This window comes from Tachypleus tridentatus, chromosome 13 (assembly GCF_004210375.1).
Source record: "Tachypleus tridentatus isolate NWPU-2018 chromosome 13, ASM421037v1, whole genome shotgun sequence".
Lineage (NCBI taxonomy): Eukaryota > Metazoa > Arthropoda > Merostomata > Xiphosura > Limulidae > Tachypleus > Tachypleus tridentatus.
In genome coordinates this window covers 66,267,833-66,287,035 of record NC_134837.1, presented here as the reverse complement: position 1 = coordinate 66,287,035, position 19,203 = coordinate 66,267,833, and the positions used below count along the sequence as shown (strand labels likewise).

Sequence of the window (19,203 nt, the reverse complement as noted above, 5' to 3'; positions counted from 1 at the left end):
TATACTCGATAATTTAAGTAAATTTATCATTTTGTATAGTTAACTCTACATTTTAATTAATATAGTAACATTTAAAGGGTTAAAGCAGAAAGGTTTTGGCATTTATTTCTTGAGGACACAGATGCAAATATCTTCATCCAGGAATTATGAACAATTAACATTGAAAAACACCTACGATAATAAAGAAAAACCAAATAAAAATATAAGAAATATACATACCAGAACATTCATAGAGCTTCGAGTTCTTTATTGTAGTTCCTAATTCTACCTGTTAAAAAAAGATGAATAAAACATTTAAACATCAGAAGATATAACTTTAGAGCAAAGATTGAATAAAAGTCTTTGATTTTCAAAACTATAAAAATGATCATTCATAAGAACAGAGATTATGACTAATAAGATTGTATTGTTTAATAAATTGATCATTTCATAAGAACAGAGAGTATGACTAATAAGATTGTACTGTTTAATAAATTGATCATTTCATAAGAACAGAGAGTATGACTAATAAGATTGTACTGTTTAATAAATTGGTCATTTCATAAGAACAGAGAGTATGACTAATAAGACTGTACTGTTTAATAAATTGATCATTTCATAAGAACAGAGAGTATGACTAATAAGACCGTACTGTTTAATAAATTGATCATTTCATAAGAACAAAGCACAGAATAATACATCAAACTCACGGTTTCTAACCACGAGTGGCTGTCGACCACAACAGTGAACTTTCACCTGTCTCTTTGAAACTGTTCTGGTTCTACGTCAGAATGTACATGTTTCTTCTATTTGAACTCACTTAACCAACAAACTGTAGCTGCTCCATCATCTTACTTTATAGTGTGTATCGTGTAATGTCTCAACATCACTTGAAGTAAACCAAACATCCAGACAGAATCAATAGGACAATAAAGGTACTGTTGTACACTATAGACGTTTTAACTTCTGTTGACGAATAGGAAGTAACTCTTAAAAGGAAACTAATTGACTCACAATGATGAAACTTCATTCGAATTGCAAAAGCTTAAGAAGAAAGAAGCTAGAGAAATAAAACCTAGTGTTACTCTCAAATGTAAGGTTGGGTGTGTCGACAAGATGCTAATTTCTGTTAAAGTTGACTTTCAAAGGACCCGGATGTATGAGGTCATTCAACACTCTTTAGGTATGTAACCTGGTGTTTGTATAATTGTGTTGTACGGGTATGTCATAGACTTCTTAATAATTCTATATTTTCCAGTACGAACTTTCTTAACTGTCATGACGGCTGCACGTGGTCCGGGAACGTTCGGTATCTTATATTCTTATTAATTACTACGTGTCTTTCTTTTCAGGGGGCGGGGAGACAGCCGACCACTACTGTACCAGAAAAGGAACTAAAGTGGTAACGCTGTCCCATGAACAAAGTAATCTAACTTTCATTCTAAAGTCAGCTACACTTCCTAAGTTCAGTTCTTGGCAAGATCCTACAGAACGAAAACTAATGTTCCAACAGAGGTCAGTCTTAAAAGCTGCAAAACTAAACAGTAACTATCCGAGCTGTGGTACATATACGCATACTCAGTTTCCAAAGGTTTTGTGCAGCAGTAAGTAAAGATATTGTTCATTTTATACAAGACGTCCAGATTATGTTGTTTACAAACAAACATAAAAAACTCAGTTGTATATTCAACTTTTGTTGACTTTACTTGCTAAATCTACCAGAAAAAGCGGTCCCTGATCAGCTTCCTTGCTAAATCTGCATATCGCGACTCGAACTTTGAACCTTTCGTTCTAGAATTCTGTACTCTAACCACTAAGCCATGTATGACCAAAAGATAGTAATTATCGTAGTTAGGAACACATAAAAATTCATAGTTATACACATAATTTATCCATAGAAATAGTTATCGGTTTCTCCTTATATGGGCCCGGAATGGCCAGGTGGTTAAGGCACTCGATTCGTGATTCGAAGGTCGCGGGCTCAAATCCCAGTCACACCAAACATGCTCGCACTTTCAGCCATGGAGACATTATAATATGACGGCCAATCTCACTATTCATTGGTAAAAGAGTAGCCCAAAAGTTGGCGGTGGGTGGTGATGATTAGCTGCCTTCCCTCGTGTAGCTTTGCGCGAAATTCAAAACAAACCAGTCTAGTTCTCCTCATATGTAGAAGTAAACGTTACTTCTTCCATACATTTTTTCTTTCATACAAAGTCTATGACACTTACTATTTTTGTGAAGTCAAATGTTTTATTAATAAAGTTGTTTCAATTTTACGTCCGTTATGGAAGCAATAAAATCAGAAATTGCCACTAATAAAGAAAACTTGGTTCAGTATTTTATGTTAATGAAGAAAACTTGGATCAGTATTTCATGTTAATAAAGAAAACTTGGTTCAGTATTTTATGTTAATAAAGAAAACTTGGTTCAGTATTTTATGTTAATGAAGAAAACTTGGATCAGTATTTCATGTTAATAAAGAAAACTTGGTTCAGTATTTTATGTTAATGAAGAAAACTTGGATCAGTATTTTATGCTAATAAAAACTTATATCAGTATTTTATGTTAATCCTTATTTTCTTTGTTTTGCTTTTAACTGTTTTTCATAATATGATGATAAATAAAGTATTTGTTAGTTACTTTTGTTCATGATATTTAAGAGCCAAAGTGCGTTGTTTACCAATAGGTAACTCAGTGGAGATCTTAAACTATGCAAATAATCACTAAGTAACGCCTGTGATCTTTGAATACATCAGTTGCAAAAAGTTTATCTTTAGTAAGAGCTACAAACATGCAGGACTAAAGGTCATTCTTGGTTATTCTGTACTTTGACCTCTTTACGATTTATACAGGTTTAGTATGTTACAACGAAACGGTTTTGAAGTCTCTCTCACTATGGTATTACAGCCTCTGTCACCATGGCCTGTCTCACTCCATCTGATGATCGTGTATTTCGACTTACATCCTTACAGCGCAACTTTTATACTTGCAAAAGACTTCGTTATCGAACTGTCAGGTCTGAAGCACACACCTTCTCCCTGCGAACATTTCCAAAATCTATCTAGTGTACGAGAACAATGGTTTCACAGCGTCTGTTGCAATAGTTCGATCGCATGTGTCTGTATATTCTTTAATGAAAAACAGAAATGTTCGTTTCCAGCTGCTTATGGTATACAACTGTTGAATGGATCTGTCGTGGGAGTAACGTGTGTATATGTATCGCCTTCCTAGGTAAAGAACCTTCTTTACTGGGACTCCTCAATAGCTTTAGCTGGATCTGAACTTTCGTTTGTGGTTTCTCACCTTTTAAAAGATGCCTCACATTTTTATCACTTGTTACATGTCTATTTTCAAATGATCCCAGTCCATCAAGTTGACCCATATTCTCCTGTTTTCCAGTGTTATTAAATAAAAGAGATATTGCCATTTTTTGAATTCTAAATATCTGAGCTGAACACATGTTTATGAGCTAAGCCTATGGATATTTCGCGTTGTAAGCAGCTGTAGCACATCCATTCCACATTGTAAATAGCTGTATTACATCCATTCCACGTTGTAAACAGCTGTAGCACATCCGTTCCACGTTGTAAACAGTTGTAACACATCCATTCCTGCGCATGCTCAGTCTTCACGTACCTCACTCTACCTACGTGACGTCAGTTAATGCTTGTTATATTTAGTTGTTTTAAGAATTTCGCGCAAAACTACTCGAGGGCTATCTGTGCTAGCCGTCCCTAATTTAGCAGTGTAAGACTAGAGGGAAGGAAGCTACTCATCACCATCCACCGCCAACTCTTGGGCTACTCTTTTACTAACGAACAGTGGGATTTACCGTCACATTATAACGCCCTCATGGCTGAAAGGGCGAGCATGTTTGGCGCGACGGGAATTCGAACCTGCGACCCTCAGATTACGAGCCGAACGCCTTAACCCACCTGGCCATGCCAGACCGGGTCAGAGAATGTCAAAATGTAGTTCTGATTCATGCAATAACATCGCGACTTTATATAATACTGCCTGTGGTCGTCTTGAGACTTGCTGCTTTACATATTCAGAAACATTCTAAACTCCGCCCCTATAATCTAGCTTAGTTTGGAGCTCTTCCTAAAATAAAACAGCGTTAGAACATATTAACCTCAAACTAAGTTATTATAGTGAGCGACTCAGAATTGAAGTAAAAGTATTGAAGAAATATATCAATATGTAATATCGATCTTTCAATAAATGTATAACCTTAACAAAGGTTGTAATTGTTATATCTTAACCATAAGATAATTATAACAATTAAATTGATCTAATCGAGAATTATTATATTTTAGATTACAGATTAACAATAGATCAGTGTGTTTTAACCAAAGCTATTTATGACTGCAAGATAAAAATAAAAACATATTTACATAAAAATAATATGCCATTTTAATGGATCAGTTAACTGATATTTTTAAGATATAAAAATCTCACAGGTGTTAAAATAATATCATATCTTTAATATGAAGAGGTTTATCTTCTTTATGAAAACTAACTCAACCATTTCATAGTAAGTTTGGAATTAACGGATAAATAAATGTTAATTACAACAAAATATAAACTATGGAATGATTTATTGTTATTACAGGAAAAAACTAGAAGACATTTATAATACGAACTGCCTACTGGCACGTTAATAACCCATGTCTCCCACTTACAATACGAATTGTCTTCTGGCATGTTGGTAAACCTTGTATTCTACTTAAAATACAAATTGTTTTCTGGCATGTTGATAAACTTTGTATTCTACTTATAATACGAATTGTCTACTGGTAAACCCTGTATTCTAATAATGATACGAATTGTCTATTGGCATGTTGGTAAACTTTGTATCCCACTAATGGAACGAACTGTCTAATGACATGTTGATAAGATGCGTGTTCTACGAATGATACGGACTGTCTGTTGACACGTTGATAAGATGTGTATCCTACATACTATATAAACTGTCTACTGACAAGATGATAAGATTATATCTTCCACCACGTCTACAACATGTGTACAGTTGTGTCAAAACACCCACTAGAAGTAAACCAAGAAGTAAAGGATAATTTACACCAACATTGTTTTTAAACGTCACTTTGACTGACCAATAATAACCGAAGGCGACTTGAACACTTTGTTTGCACTAGAAGAGAACCTTGGAAACAATGACTTCCCTGTTTGTGACGTGACACTCCGGATAATTGTAACCTAGATCAAACTTTAAAACTTTGTTTTTAACGTCGTACATGAGAGAAGGAAAATTTTCACCATGAGCTTCAGGTTACTGAGCTTCAAGTTTACTGTATTTGAAAAATAGCTGTTGAAAATATTTTTGTTTGTATTTTCAGACCCTAAGTCTGTGAGACATCAAATATTTCCATACAGATATCAATATGTTGAGCATATCAAGGAACAGGGCCGTGATAATATCAATAATCAATTTTAAGTTCATACTCATGTGTAGGACTAACTTAATTCACTTAAACTAGCCGAACTTAATAAGACATTATTAGGATTACGACCGAAGATATCGCTAACAACGATGGCACTGAACTTATGAACATGTGCATTCTAATAACGAGATATTTTACAGCGTTGGTTACACTCAGGTAGCAAGGCATATCAATTTAATTACATTAATTATTGATCTAATCCGGAAACTTGCTTTATTGATGAATAAGTTAAAAATGTATTTATGGTACTTCGTAATGTACACGTACAGACATGAAGAAGACATGCTTATATCAGCCACCCACAAACAACATTCACAAACTCGTACACAATATTCATACTAGGAGGCGCATAAAAAAAATTACCACGGTTATTCTGTACTCAGGACGTAATCAGTTAGTGACTGCTCATCGATACGTAACGTTACAACACCTAGTTAACCTTGTTAGATCGACGACACTTCTAGTCTGATTTCAGTTCCAACGTTCAAAGGAATGAAGCTGGAGAGGATATCCTGCAGCCTGTCCAGACAGCAACATGGTCGAACAATTCTCAATCGATTCGGATTTTGTTTGTTTGTTTGTTTTTGAAGATCGCTTTCGTCCTGAAGTTAATAAATTTAATAATTTCGCGAAACAAAAAGAAAATAGTTAGATCAAAATGTTCTTCGTTGTGATAAACCATATCATGAATTATCTCAAATTTCATCGATTTTGAACGGAGTTCATTCACCCAGAACAGCGTTCGACCGTTTAACTTACGTACAAAGACTGTTGTCTAGCCTGAAAGAGATGAACATACGTGTCCTTGATAAAATGTGTTCGACTAGTAACACCACACTTTGAAACAGTAATATCATGAACCACGACAGTATAGTTCATAATAGGGTTCGCCCAGGAATTTCCCAGAAATTCTCAAAGAACATACGAGTAAAAGCCATCTTAAAAAGCAAACTCTTTCTTGAAACAAAACTCAAGACCTTCTATACCAATGTTTAAGGCTGCTAAAATATTAATAGTAGTAAAAAAAAGGTACTTTTGCGATTTTGTTAGACAAAAATTCGAAGTTAATCCATTTGTTTTTTTTTCATGTTGTTGTTATTATTCGTGTTTTACAAGCCTACAGAAAAAATCGGCCCGGCATAGCCAGGTGGTTAAGGCACTCGACTCGTAGTTTGAGAGTCGCTGGTTCAAATCCCCGTCACACCAAACTTACTGGCTCTTTCAGCCGTGGAGGCGTTATAATCTGACGAACAATCCCCCTATTCGTTGGTAAAAGAGTAGCTCAAGAGTTGGCGGTGGGTGGTGATGACTAAATTGTCTTTCCTCTAATCTATACTGCTAAAGTATGGACGGCAAACGCAGATAACCCTCGTGTAGCTTTGCGCGAAATTCAAAACAAAACCAGAAATAATCAAGTACGAATATTTTATTCACACTTGAACATGCCTACTAAAAAACTCCTCGCAAGTCATAGGATTATTTTTATATTGATTCTTGAAAAAAGGAGGAGAGATTGTATTATTTTTTCATCGCTACTGGACAAGTTTCTCTTTGAAGCCATTCAAACACTAAAACCGATAGCAAAAACGGTTAAGTATATTGCACCAAAATTTATGCATAGCTACTAAACAAACTCCTACGAAGGTTGTAGGACTATTTTTTAAGTTCATTCCTGAAGGTCATTCATTGCTCCACTCAGTGACACAAGGGTACGTTTGCGGAGCACAGAAAGCCCTTTGTGTAGCTTTATGCTTAACTACAAACAACAATAACCGCATTAATTGGAAAATAATTTGTGCAACTTATAGTGCATTAATTGGAAACTGCCACGTTGAGGATTCACTACGTCTCGAGTCTTTTGTCGTACATTATCTTTACATGGTTTTCTTCAACTATTTCAGTGAGTTTCCTAACAGTAGATGATTTCTATACTCTTATGAGTGGTGACTTATTCTACTGCATTTCGTTCTTTGCTTGATAAAAGTATGTTTACATGAAATCTCAGACACAAAACCACCTGGCTCAGTGAATTATAGTTGTGTGAAACAAAAAAAGGTCAATACAGCCGTAAACTGTTAAAAAACATGTAACATTCAACTGAACATATGCACATGTGTGTAACATAAACATTATTTAAAAAAACTTAAGAAGTAAAATAATTAAAAAAATAATAATTTAAAGGAGGAAATAGAGATTGTCAAAAACGTGCAGAAGTTGATTCAAAACGCGAAGATTATATTTTCAAGTCTACAAAGAGGAACTCTAAAAAAATAAGGATAGAAACAGTGTATGCCTTATCCTCTCAAGTTACAAATCCATATTTTGACTCTACAGAAGTGGATAAGTACTGTAGATATACTCTTGTTGTTACTTGTCTAGAATGTTACATTTTGCAACCAATTGAATAAATCAACAAGCACATAGTTTAATAAAAACTTGAAAGAAACATGAGTATATGTAATAATCTATTATGGTATCCATGCTATTGTTTGTTTGGTTGATTGGTTTGTTATACATTTAGCGCAAAGCTACACCAGAGCCAGCTATGTTAACCGTCTCCAGTTTAGAAGTGATAGATTTAGAGGGACGAACGTTAGTTAACACGAACCACAGCCAACTTTTGGATTAACCATTACATTACGATATCCCCATGGCAGAAAGAGCATGTTCGCATAAGGGATTCGAACCTACAACCTTCAGCTTGGAAGTCGAGTGTCCTAACCACCAGTTTTTCAAAAGTTGTTTTTTTTTATTTCGCGCAAAGTTACACGAGGGCTATCTGCGCTAGCCGTCCATAATGTGCCAGTGTAAGACTAAAGGGAAGGCAGCTAGTCATCACCACCTCCCGCCAACTCTTGGGCTACTCTTTTACCAACGAAAAGTGGGATTGACCGTCACATTATAACGCCAACCATGGCTAAAAGGACCAGCATTCTTGGTGCGATGGGGATTCGACCTCGCGACCCTCAAATTACGAGTCGAATGCCTTAACCACCTGGCCATTCCGGGCCCCATCATAGAGAATCGAACCCAAGATTGTAGTGTTGCAAGTGCAAAAACGTACCCTTGATCCTTTGGGGAACCCTTTATTAAGGAATAAATTGAGTCAGTGGTGTAGACAGGAGTTGCTTTCAGAGATATGCTAGGGCCAGAAATCAATACAAAACCCTTTCTACCGACATTGTGGGATAAGATCATCAACAAAGAAACATTTATTTTTCTTAGCAGGCTGTGTTATGGTCAGGAATTAATATTGTTTATTTTTCTATGGACAAACTAAAGTAAGGCCCAAGACCATATAGTGAATGTAAGTGTTTGACTGCTGACAAACTATGCTGAGGCTAGTAGGAGTCAGCCTTAAATCTTTTTGTTGACAAGTTATGAGAAGGCCAAAAGTCAACATTTCCCCATGTTTTTCGAATAACAGGCAAAAAGTCAACATTTTCATTTGTTGGTTTTGAGTGTATAATAAAGCCAGAAGTCAACCCGAGGATTGTTTTAATTGCTAAAAGCAAGACAGTAATCATTACTATTTTTGTCCTTCCTCATAGTTTTTTGGTAAGACCAGAAATCACTATAATTATTTTGTCATTGACTGTCTCCAACTCATAATATACTTCGTTCAACTATGGCACAGCCAGAAAACTTGCTGATAATTATTAGTACTACCAGATGATTTAATGATAGTTTGTGATATCAACTGATAATTAAATGACTCGTCTTTTCACACGCGGCCCGGCATGGCCAAGTGTGTTAAGGCGTTCGACTCGTAATCCGAGAGTCGCTGGTTCGTATCTCCGTCCCCCCAAACATGCTTGCCCGTTCAGCCGTGGGGACGTTATAATGTGATGGTCAATCCCACTAATCGTAGGTAAAAGAGTATCCCAAGAGTTGGCGGTGGGTGTTGATGACTAGGTGCCTTCCCTTTAGTCTTACACTGCTAAATTACGGACGGCTAGCGCAGATAGCCCTCGAGTAGCTTTGCGCAAAATTAAAAACAAACAAACAAACAACCTTTTCACCCACTAAGAATATAATGATAATTTTTGGTATCACTAGCAAGTTCAGCCAGTATTTCCAGGGATCTTGCTAATACTTTTGTTTTTGACTTAAAATAAGTGTCGATCATTATAAACTATTGAATGATAATTTAAAGTTATACCAAGTAGCTGTGTGATAGCTTGCAGTAACTGAAGTTACTTTTGTCACTGTCTGTGGTAACTCAATCAAATTTGGTGAAAGATTATGATGACGGTTTATAGTTGCATCGGTGAGTTTGATGAAAAACTCTGGTAGCTTCATAATTGACTTTTATTACAAGGATGAGTTTTACAATTTTCTGTCGAAACTAAAGTAAGGTGAGTGTAGTGGCACTCTATGGTAACTAAAGTAAGGTTGACAACAATTTATGGGAATTATATTAAGTGTGATAACAAGTTACGGAAATTGTAGTCAGTTTGGTGACAGTCCATGATATCTAAAGTCAGGTTGGTGACAACTTATTGTACTTAGAGACAGTCTAATGACTGTCTATGGTAATTAAAAACAGTTTGGTGACAGTGATTGGTAACCAAAGTTAGTTTGATAACAGTATGTAGTAACTAAAGGCAATTTGATGACTGTCTCTGGTATCTAAAGCAGTTTGTTGCTTGTATGTGACAACTAGATATGTTTAAATATCATAAATATATTCACAGACATTTGTCTTAGGCCTAACATTAGTTTAGCCTTTATTAGATACCGCCCATATTTGATAAAGAGATAAATTAACATTTTGCATTGTATACGTATTTTGCTTTTCATTAGTTAGAGCTGATCTTTACCATACTTACTACTAGCAATAAATAAACTTATAATGTTATTCTATGACATAATGTTAGACAATTTTGAAACTTTGATAAGCTTTAAATATATTGTCGAACAAAATATCTATTGAAATATATTTACCTTTCCCTATATTTACATTGGTCAAAATGTAACGCGCGCATGCGCATTTTCAGTTTAGACAGAAACAGAGTATTATTATAATATATTTTTTTTATATTATATTACACTAACAGTAGGTAATGATTTCACACATCAGCAAAAATACACATCCAAACAATAAAGTAGAAACTGAAACAGTAGATTACAGACTTTGAATGTGTCAAGGATAACAAAGTATATAAAAAGAGGACTTTAGCATGGTATCGATATCATAATAGTTTATTTTATGATCTAACATGGCTGTTAGTATCACTTCAATACACAGTTTGAATGGTTGGTTGGTTGTAAAATGTTACTTCTTCTGACGTCTTGCTTGTAACACTTTACTAACTTGTTTGATTGGTTGATAGTAACATCGTAATACCAGTTTCTGAATGGCTGTTTGTGGCACTACTTCCTATATGATTGGTTACTAATAGCACTTTACCACCTGATTCGACAACTAATGACAATGCTTTAATATCTTTAATACCCACGACCCTCGGATTACAAGTTGAGTGCCTTAACCACCTGGCTATGCTGGGCCTCATCTGACCACGCCATATGAAATTTTGTTATCCTCTACAACAGGGTCTCCTAACTGCGACCCCCCAATAGTTTATTAAAGTAATAATATTTTTAATATTATAAAAACAAAAAATAAAATTTCATTGAACAAAAGCCAATTTAGTTGGTATACGACCCTCCAACAATTCATTAAAATAATAAAATGATAATATTATCGTTTTCATTTTTAATGACATAAAATAAAAAAATAAAACGTAATTGAGTTAAAACCAATCACTTTTCTACTTGCTGGAAAACGTCATATTACTTAGTATTGCGTCATCTCGCTTATCGATGCCAGTGCCTTGAAGCAACGTGTTCCTTCCCGCGCCTGCATCGTGTACCTCAGTGTGTGTCAGTGAATGCTGCTGTTTACTTTATGTTCAAGTTTATAACTATTCCTAGTTATTATGTCAGGACAAGAGAAGAAGATAAAAGTTTACTATGAATGTCGTGTTTTTAAAGAACAGTGGAGTGTGGACTACTTCGTCATTGAATCACGTAACAAAGCGTTGCGCTTAATATGCAACAAGACTATCATAGTGCTAAAAGAATAAAACATTCGTAGACATTACAAAACCCAGCACTCATCAAACTATTCTCAGTTCACATGAAAGCTACTTTCCGAGTGAAACACCTGTTAGCAAAGCGAGGAAAACCATTTACTGATTGAAGCAACAGAAGAAATTTGTCCAAAAATAGTAGATATATTTAAGTCTATTAGCCTTTCGTCGAATACACATGATCGTAGAGTTGAGGACTTTGGAAGCGATATTCTATTTCAGCTGAATGACAAGACTAAGGAGTTCGGGTGTTTTTCCATCGTTCTTGACTAGCCAAGAGATGTGTCCGACAATGCTATTGTTTATTCGTTGAGTCAATACTTATTTTGAAGTGATTGAAGAGTTAGCTTCTTTTCACAGTATGCGTGGAGCAACCACAGCTGAGGACATATTCAAAGGGGTCAAAAATTCACTGACTCAGTACAACCTGGAATGGAAACAGCTGAAGTGTGTTACAATAGATTGAGGTTAAAATATGTATAGTGCAGAAAATGGTTTAGTTAGGCAAGTTGTTCAAAGTGCGGGTTGTTCCAAGCCTATGGTTCTTCACTGCATTATTCATTAGCAAGCACTGTGTGGAAAATATCTGGACCTGTTACGTGTCATAGAACCTGTAGTTTCAACAGTGAACTTCATTCGCTCTCATGGATTCAACCATTCTCAATTTCGTGAATTCTGGGCGGAAATAAGCAACATATTCCGACTTGCCCTACCACACTTCAGTTCAAAGGCTTAGCTGTGGGAAGGTCATGTCGTGATTTTTTGAGCTTAGAACTCAGATTGAAATTTTCTTAAATAAAAATAACCGCCCTCAACCGTTTCACAAATAGTGAATAGCTTTGGAAATTAGCTTTTTATATAGACGTAACCATGTACCTGAATGAACCCACTCTTAAATTACAAAGCGAAACTGCGCTTATCTGCGATATGTACACCAAGGCGAAAGCATTTCGACAAAAACTAATTTTTTGAGTCCCAATTGATGAGGAGTTGCTTCGCATACTTTCCATGTTGTGTAAAAATTGAAGCAAGAAGCGGGATCCCCATTCCCACACAGGTTTGTGCAAGATATTATCCTTTCTGACTTGAAACTACAGTTAAAGGAGCGTTTTTTTATCTTGATACGAATGCAAGAGAAATAACGGTCTTCCAAAACCCATTAAATTGTGTAATTAATAAACTGCCACCTGAAGTTCAAATGGAAGTGACTGATCTTCAATCCAACGACATGTTGAAAGACAAATACAAAGAAGGGAACTAATAGAATTCCATAAATGCCTTTCAAGTAATCAATATATTCATCTTGAAAAACTTTGCTTATGGATTCATTTCAGTTTTTGGCACTACCTATTTCTATGAAAAGACATGAAAAGTACGTGGAATCTAGTTACATATCAGCCTTATCTGATGAACATTTGCAATCACTTTTGATGATAGAGAGCACTGACTTTGAACCTCAGTTAAGTGTAATGTTGTCAAAAAATCACCAGTTTCATGCTTCTCACTAATGATAAAAAAGACTGTTGTGCATCTTAAATATTTTCAATAAGTGCTCTTATGAGAAATAAATTAGTGATGTTATATGCTGATCATGTACGCATCCCTACTTAATTTTACCATGAATGACCCCTCCGGCCCAAGAAACTTAAATGATCTACCTCCCGGCCTTTGTACAAAAAGATTTGGAGACCCCTGCTCTATAAGTTGACCTTATAATCTTAATGGCTTCCGTTTAAGTACCGAAAATCCGGAAGAAACCCAGTAAAATAAAGTAAGAAACTCGATACCTGCAAGATCTTTCAGGTAGGCCATCTTTCACCATTGAAACAGGAAAACTAGAGCTTTTAGAATGTGGTCAGGTTCGTCAATGTAATCAACAGTTTTTGTGATTCCTTATAACCAAGTAAAGTAATATTGCTATACTGTATATATATATATATAGGTATATATTGTTGTTTTTTCTAGAATATGTTAGATAACAAGTGGTAAATCTCAAATATTAACTTTACACACCTTTAATTTTTAGTTCGAAATGGATAAAATTAGAGGAATGGTAAAAACAAGTGTGTATTTTAGGTGATTTTGATTACAAATTGTAGGGCTATTGATTTTTAATACTTCGCAATCTTGCAGTGTTTAAACAGTAAATTCTAAATAAAGAATTATATTGTATATATATATATATAATATTTCTGGGAAATGTTTGTCTTTCTTTGTTTTGGCATTGAACAAAAGTTATCCTGTCATCAACTGTGGGAGACAAAAGATACACCTTATATGATATTTTTACACGTCTCTGATTTTCAATCCGAAATAAGCAAATTTAGAAACATGTTGAAAAATTACCTACAGTTTACGAGACTTTCTTCAGAAGATTTAGCTATTGTTTCTAATGCTTCGCAGCTTTAGGCGTTTTAAAATGTAGAATATATGTTGTAATGAAATTTTATTCTTAACAAGACAATGGTATTAGGATTATTGTATTTTTAAACAACACATTATTTATTTGATCTCTTTGGTATCTCCCCATTCCCAAGAAAAATAATATGTAATAGTATTTCAATCACATTGAGGCAGATGTATCCATATTGTTGTATCAAATGGCTTTAATAAATAGCGTATCGACCACCACTATGTTTGTTGTATCCCATCCAGGCAGAAATACTCTGAGTTTAGCGTGCGCAATGGATATGGCAACTATAATGGTTGCGCTACTATTGTATAAACTTTTCTAGTTCTGGAAAATCTTTAAAGACTAGATAAAGAATATAGTGTATAAAAAATTTACTAGTTATAATACAGGAGTCTTGTGAAAGATGTAATTGTAAACTTTTCTTCGCCGATTAGTAAACGACATATTTACCATAAAAATAGTTGCTGTATCAGAAAGCTCAGATAAATAGCATTCAAACAGGAATGATGTTATTCTGTATTCCAGTCGTGTTGATTAACACTGATAGTAAGAGTCACTAATTTATAATTCTTCAAAGGAAAATAAAGGGGTGGTCATACTATAGCAATATATAGCCGTCCTTAATTTAGCAGTGTAAGACTAGAAGGGAGGCAGCTAGTCATCACCACCCACCACCATCTCTTATGCTACTGCTACTCTTTTATCAACAAATAGTGGATGGGATTGAACGTCACTTTCGTGATGATGAGAAACACACTTGAAGTAAAAATGTTATTTCAAGACGGCTGGTATGGGTATTAAAACTTTTATTAAAATAAAGTAAAGAATAGCGTTTCGACCTTCTTAGGTCATCTTCAGGTTAACAAAACTCTCTTGAGCGTTACTTTATAACGCCTACACCGCTGAAAGGGCGATCATGTTTGGTGTGACTGGAATCCGAACCCGCGACCCTCAGATTACGAGTTGAACGCCCTACCACCTGGCCGTGCCAGGCTCAAAACGGGAGATATGAAATAAAATGAACTACACGTGAGTAAATCAGAAAAACAAATTTTGAAATGTAAATATTCTAATTAAAGTAGATCTTAATATCTTAACCCTTAAAGCTAAACGCACAGCAGTCCCTAAATTTTATCAGTCATATATATCGAGCAAAACATGTAAACTTTAAATAGATATAATAACAGTTTCCCCTTGACATTGAAAAATGAGAGTTTGGTTACATTTTAAAAAATACAATTTAGTTGAAATCCATTTAGAAAACGGTAAAAAAGATGACACGTCTGCTAAGTTTAGTTTTGCTCTAAACCTTGGAGACTACGTAAAGGTTTTTTTTTTTCCAAACGTGTAAGGTAAAACATACACACACATACAAAAAACAAACAACAACATGCGTCTTAGCTGTGATGAGGTAAAGTAAAACGCTTACTTATGCGTTAGTAGATTGAGTGGCATCAGATGTTTACATGCACGCGCGTTGACAGCTGAATGGGTGAGTAAGTAGCTTTTGATGTCACAACAACAAACCCGAGCTGTAGTGCTACGTTTACTAGTTTTAACCACCTGGTGTAGTGTGAGCTTTTACACTCAGCTAACAGGTATATAAAGTGCAAAGTGCAAACACCTTTTTAAACAATTTATTTCATGAGCATCTGCAAAAAAAAAAACAATAACGTAAAACGCGGTACAAAAGGACTTTGGTATCACATCTGTATCTTGATGGAAGTGTCATTAATACACTCGCCAGTGACATTGTGGTATGTCTGCGGACTTATACTATTAGAAACTGGGTTTTGATACCCGTGGTGGGCAGAGCATAGATAGCCTTTTGTGTAGCTTTAGGCTTAACCACAACTAGCAAACAAACAGTTAGAACACATCATTTCAAAACGTAACTTGTTACATACGGTCAATGACCTAAAAAGATTTGTGAAAAACTGCTGGAAACTTAACCTTTTATAATTGTATGTAAACTATTTTTAAATTTTCGATTTTAAATTACCGACCTGTAGGATCATTTATTTGTTGTTATTAAAAGGTTTATCCCACTTTTCATTAACCAATACTTTTAACTTACCGTATTTCATGCCTTGTGAGAACTACATCGTGGAAAACACACCCTAATTTTGGAAAGACAGTTCTAAGAAAATAATATTTTGACTCATCAACCAACACATTGATACAGCCTTGACTTTTTCAACCTACTGAGTGAATACAGTCAAATTTATTATATTCTTCACAGTATATCGACAATATTAGTTTTAAAAATGTTTTATGGTGTTGAAAATACTTGTAATTGGTAAGTAATGAGACTATCTCTGTATGAGAGGCCATTTTGTGTAGACCTCGAGTTTAATCTCTTGTTTTAACCCATCACTTTTGTCTTGGAAGACGCATGGGAATTTTTCAAGGTATTTTTAAAGAAAAAGTGCGTCTTACAAGGCGTAAAATACGATAAATATATCTTATAAAATAATCACATGACTGAAACGTTAAATGTTAGTTAAGTTTGCGAAACCACGCCCCAAAGCGGCTTAACGGAAAGTCAAAAATGTATAACACTAGAAACCGGGTTTCCATACCCGAGGTGGACACAACACAGATAGTCCATTACGCAGCTTTGTGCTTAAAAACCAACAAATAAGTAAACAGCTGCAAAAGATATATTTAAAAACCTAACACTGACATAAAGTCACAAACTAACGGAAAAACTAAACTAATATTTAACACTTAACAAGAGCCCAGTAAAAACTATATGATTGTCATGTAAAGAGGGCCTTTTAAGGAAGAAGATGCCCCACTTATACAAGTCAGAAGGACTTTGCATATATAAAGTGTTTGTGTTCAGGTAACTAGACGGTGACTTGGTAGTACCGTACTGCGAGTCAGCGACACCCTTATAACCCTAAATATCGGGTTCGATTCCCTTCGGTGAACAAAGCCTTGTGCATTTTTGCTACCTTAGCTTTTTAACTGTTTGTTCACTATTTGATCGGTAATCGACTTGTTTCTTATAGAAACGTCAATAGTGTTGTTGTTTTTTTCAGATTTTGGCGCGAACTTAACACAAATGCTCTCAGGGCATTTCGTCCTTTAAAATAAATTGATACGACGAGAGAGAAGGCGGCTGATCTATGACACCCATCGCAAACTCTTGAACTGGTTTTGTTTGACCAAATAGTTGGATTTGGCCGTCGCTCGTTTAGTAAACCCACGGCTTCAAGGTGCGGAGCGCGTTTTTGCGACAAAGGTTCGCGAACATTCATTCTTCGAACAGTCAGTCCGAGAAAGCTAACAACCCGGCCATGCCTCGTCTAACACTAATATTGGCGAACATTATCTCAACAGATTTAACCTTTTCTCTAGAATGGTTTGGGTTTGTATTATCTTATGAATGCAGCAGGATATAGCAAAATTCGCGATTCGATTCCCCGTGGTGGACATAATATATATAGTATATTGGATAGCTTTGCGCTAAAAAAATCATGCAAGGAAACAGAATAATATACATACATATAAATATTATACGGGCAGTTTGTCTACAAGCAGCCCAACTGGACAATGTGTTTACACATTGTGTACGTTTAAAAAATATATTTTTTAAAAATATTAATGTTGTTCTTTGGCATTAATCACATTATTAGTATTATTATAGAATGCTGAATAGCCTAATTAATAACGAAGTTTACTGAAACGTCCCAGCGTCATTATTTGTTTATATCATTGTTATCCTAAGAAAACACCTGCCTTCCTTCAGCGAGGGTAAACGCAATATTGTAACATGAAATGTACGAATCAGATGAGTAGCTCACTTTTCACTAAACAATGCATAATAAGAGATTTATCTATTATAGTTCGACACAACCTATGTTGGAAAGCGATGGAGTTAAACCTTACCTCGTCTGTTCTAGCTACTAAAGAACAGGGTGTTACAGGAATCTGAGACGAAGTTTAGTTTTACTGCAATACAATATAAACACCCACGTAGAGGAGAACTCGCGAGTCAGTGAGTGGTACGCTATTAGGCGCGCTAGCGATCAGTGGTCGTTCCCGCACTATCATAGCACATCCAGACGTCTACAGTTAGCGGTCATTGCCCTCTGCTCTCCTCTGCTACAGCAACTACTGTAAAAACCCTTTTTTTTTTCCGTACGCCTGTTGCTCCGTTACGCTTTCCAAAGTTCATATGCAAATATCTCCAATTGATCCGCTTAGTGAGCGACCTTTCGTTACCATGACTACACGAATCATAAATAGCATGTATAAACACAAATGAACAAACAAAGTGAGCGGGTATATTGTTGTGTCACGGTTGGCGAAGATAACAAGAACTTGGAAACGCCTTTAGACCATGTGTTCATGTACACTTCTTGCCCAAAAACAAATGTGATTGCACGTTAATCAAAACTCGGTGTTGGTTTCCAAAGAACTGACCTTACAAGTTGTCCAGTATTCCTACTAGTAATAATCAGTTCATCCATTGTTTTTATTATTTTTTAACAATAAGCAGGACACTTTATAAAAAGACAGAATAAATTTAAAACTAAAAGAGGGTCAGTAAAGCGAAACGAATTATAGAATGTAACATATTCACGCTGTTCCACCACTCCAGCCAATAGTGTCCACACAGTTCAAACACCGGGGAAACTTTCTCAATTCGATGTTAAACAAAGTAACACTGACGCCGTGAAGAACATTTTACCATAACTAATGGCAGCGCTACAGTGGAGAGGTCATTTGTCCAATTTTTTTTACGCTCCCCAAAGCTTAACCCTAAGAACATCGAGCAGATTTAATGTGTAACAATAAAACCCGTTCGCACATACACACTACCGTTTTACGGGATGTTGTTTTATTTTTTCTTGTATGCTAGAAGTCAAACAGATATATTCTACAATAACAGGCATTTCCTTTAACCCTATTTTTTATACTAATGATGCTACTACGCTAAATATTTGTTTATTTAATTAAATAATGCTCGAAAGAACATTATTCATCAGTCCACCTGTAACTGGACTTATTTGTTTATTTGTAATTAAGCACAAAGCGGAACAATGGGCTATCTGTGCTCTGCTCACCACGGGTATTTAAACCCGATCTCTAGCGTTGTAAGTCCGCCACTGGGGAGCAAAAGGACTTGTTATTCCTCTGCCCCGAAAATTGCTAGATACGTTAGAATAGTCAGAAACCTTTTTATCCTGTCCAAGGTCTGTGAGTACTTTGGGGTTTCAAAACTCAATATAAAGCA

At 35.4% G+C, this 19,203-nt stretch overlaps 2 protein-coding genes across 2 annotated transcripts in view; one reads left to right on the top strand and one right to left on the bottom strand.

Annotated features, from left to right (window-relative positions):
• The window catches only part of LOC143237151 (MICAL-like protein 2), a 67,213-nt gene extending 49,192 nt beyond the window's left edge, over positions 1–18,021 (bottom strand). The window contains exons 1-2 of the mRNA XM_076476081.1: positions 17,853–18,021; positions 220–268 (exon numbers count right to left, since the gene is read on the bottom strand). Coding sequence (XP_076332196.1) covers positions 220–231 — 12 coding nt within the window. The 5' untranslated portion in view covers positions 232–268; positions 17,853–18,021. The remainder of the gene's footprint in view (positions 1–219; positions 269–17,852) is intronic.
• Positions 856–2,369, top strand: LOC143240007 (uncharacterized). Its single transcript, XM_076481757.1, has 2 exons — positions 856–1,162; positions 1,332–2,369. The coding sequence occupies exons 1-2, from the start codon at positions 1,096–1,098 to the stop codon at positions 1,589–1,591; spliced, it is 327 nt and encodes a 108-aa protein (XP_076337872.1). The 5' UTR covers positions 856–1,095; the 3' UTR covers positions 1,592–2,369.
• Positions 18,022–19,203: the final 1,182 nt, after the last annotated feature.

Bases quoted from the DNA above. Each gene is read 5' to 3' on its own strand.
- LOC143240007 (XM_076481757.1), top strand. From the start codon at position 1,096: ATGCTAATTTCTGTTAAAGTTGACTTTCAAAGGACCCGGATGTATGAG. The intron at 1,163-1,331 runs GTATGTAACCTG...CTTTCTTTTCAG, and splicing joins GGTCATTCAACACTCTTTAG to GGGGCGGGGAGACAGCCGAC.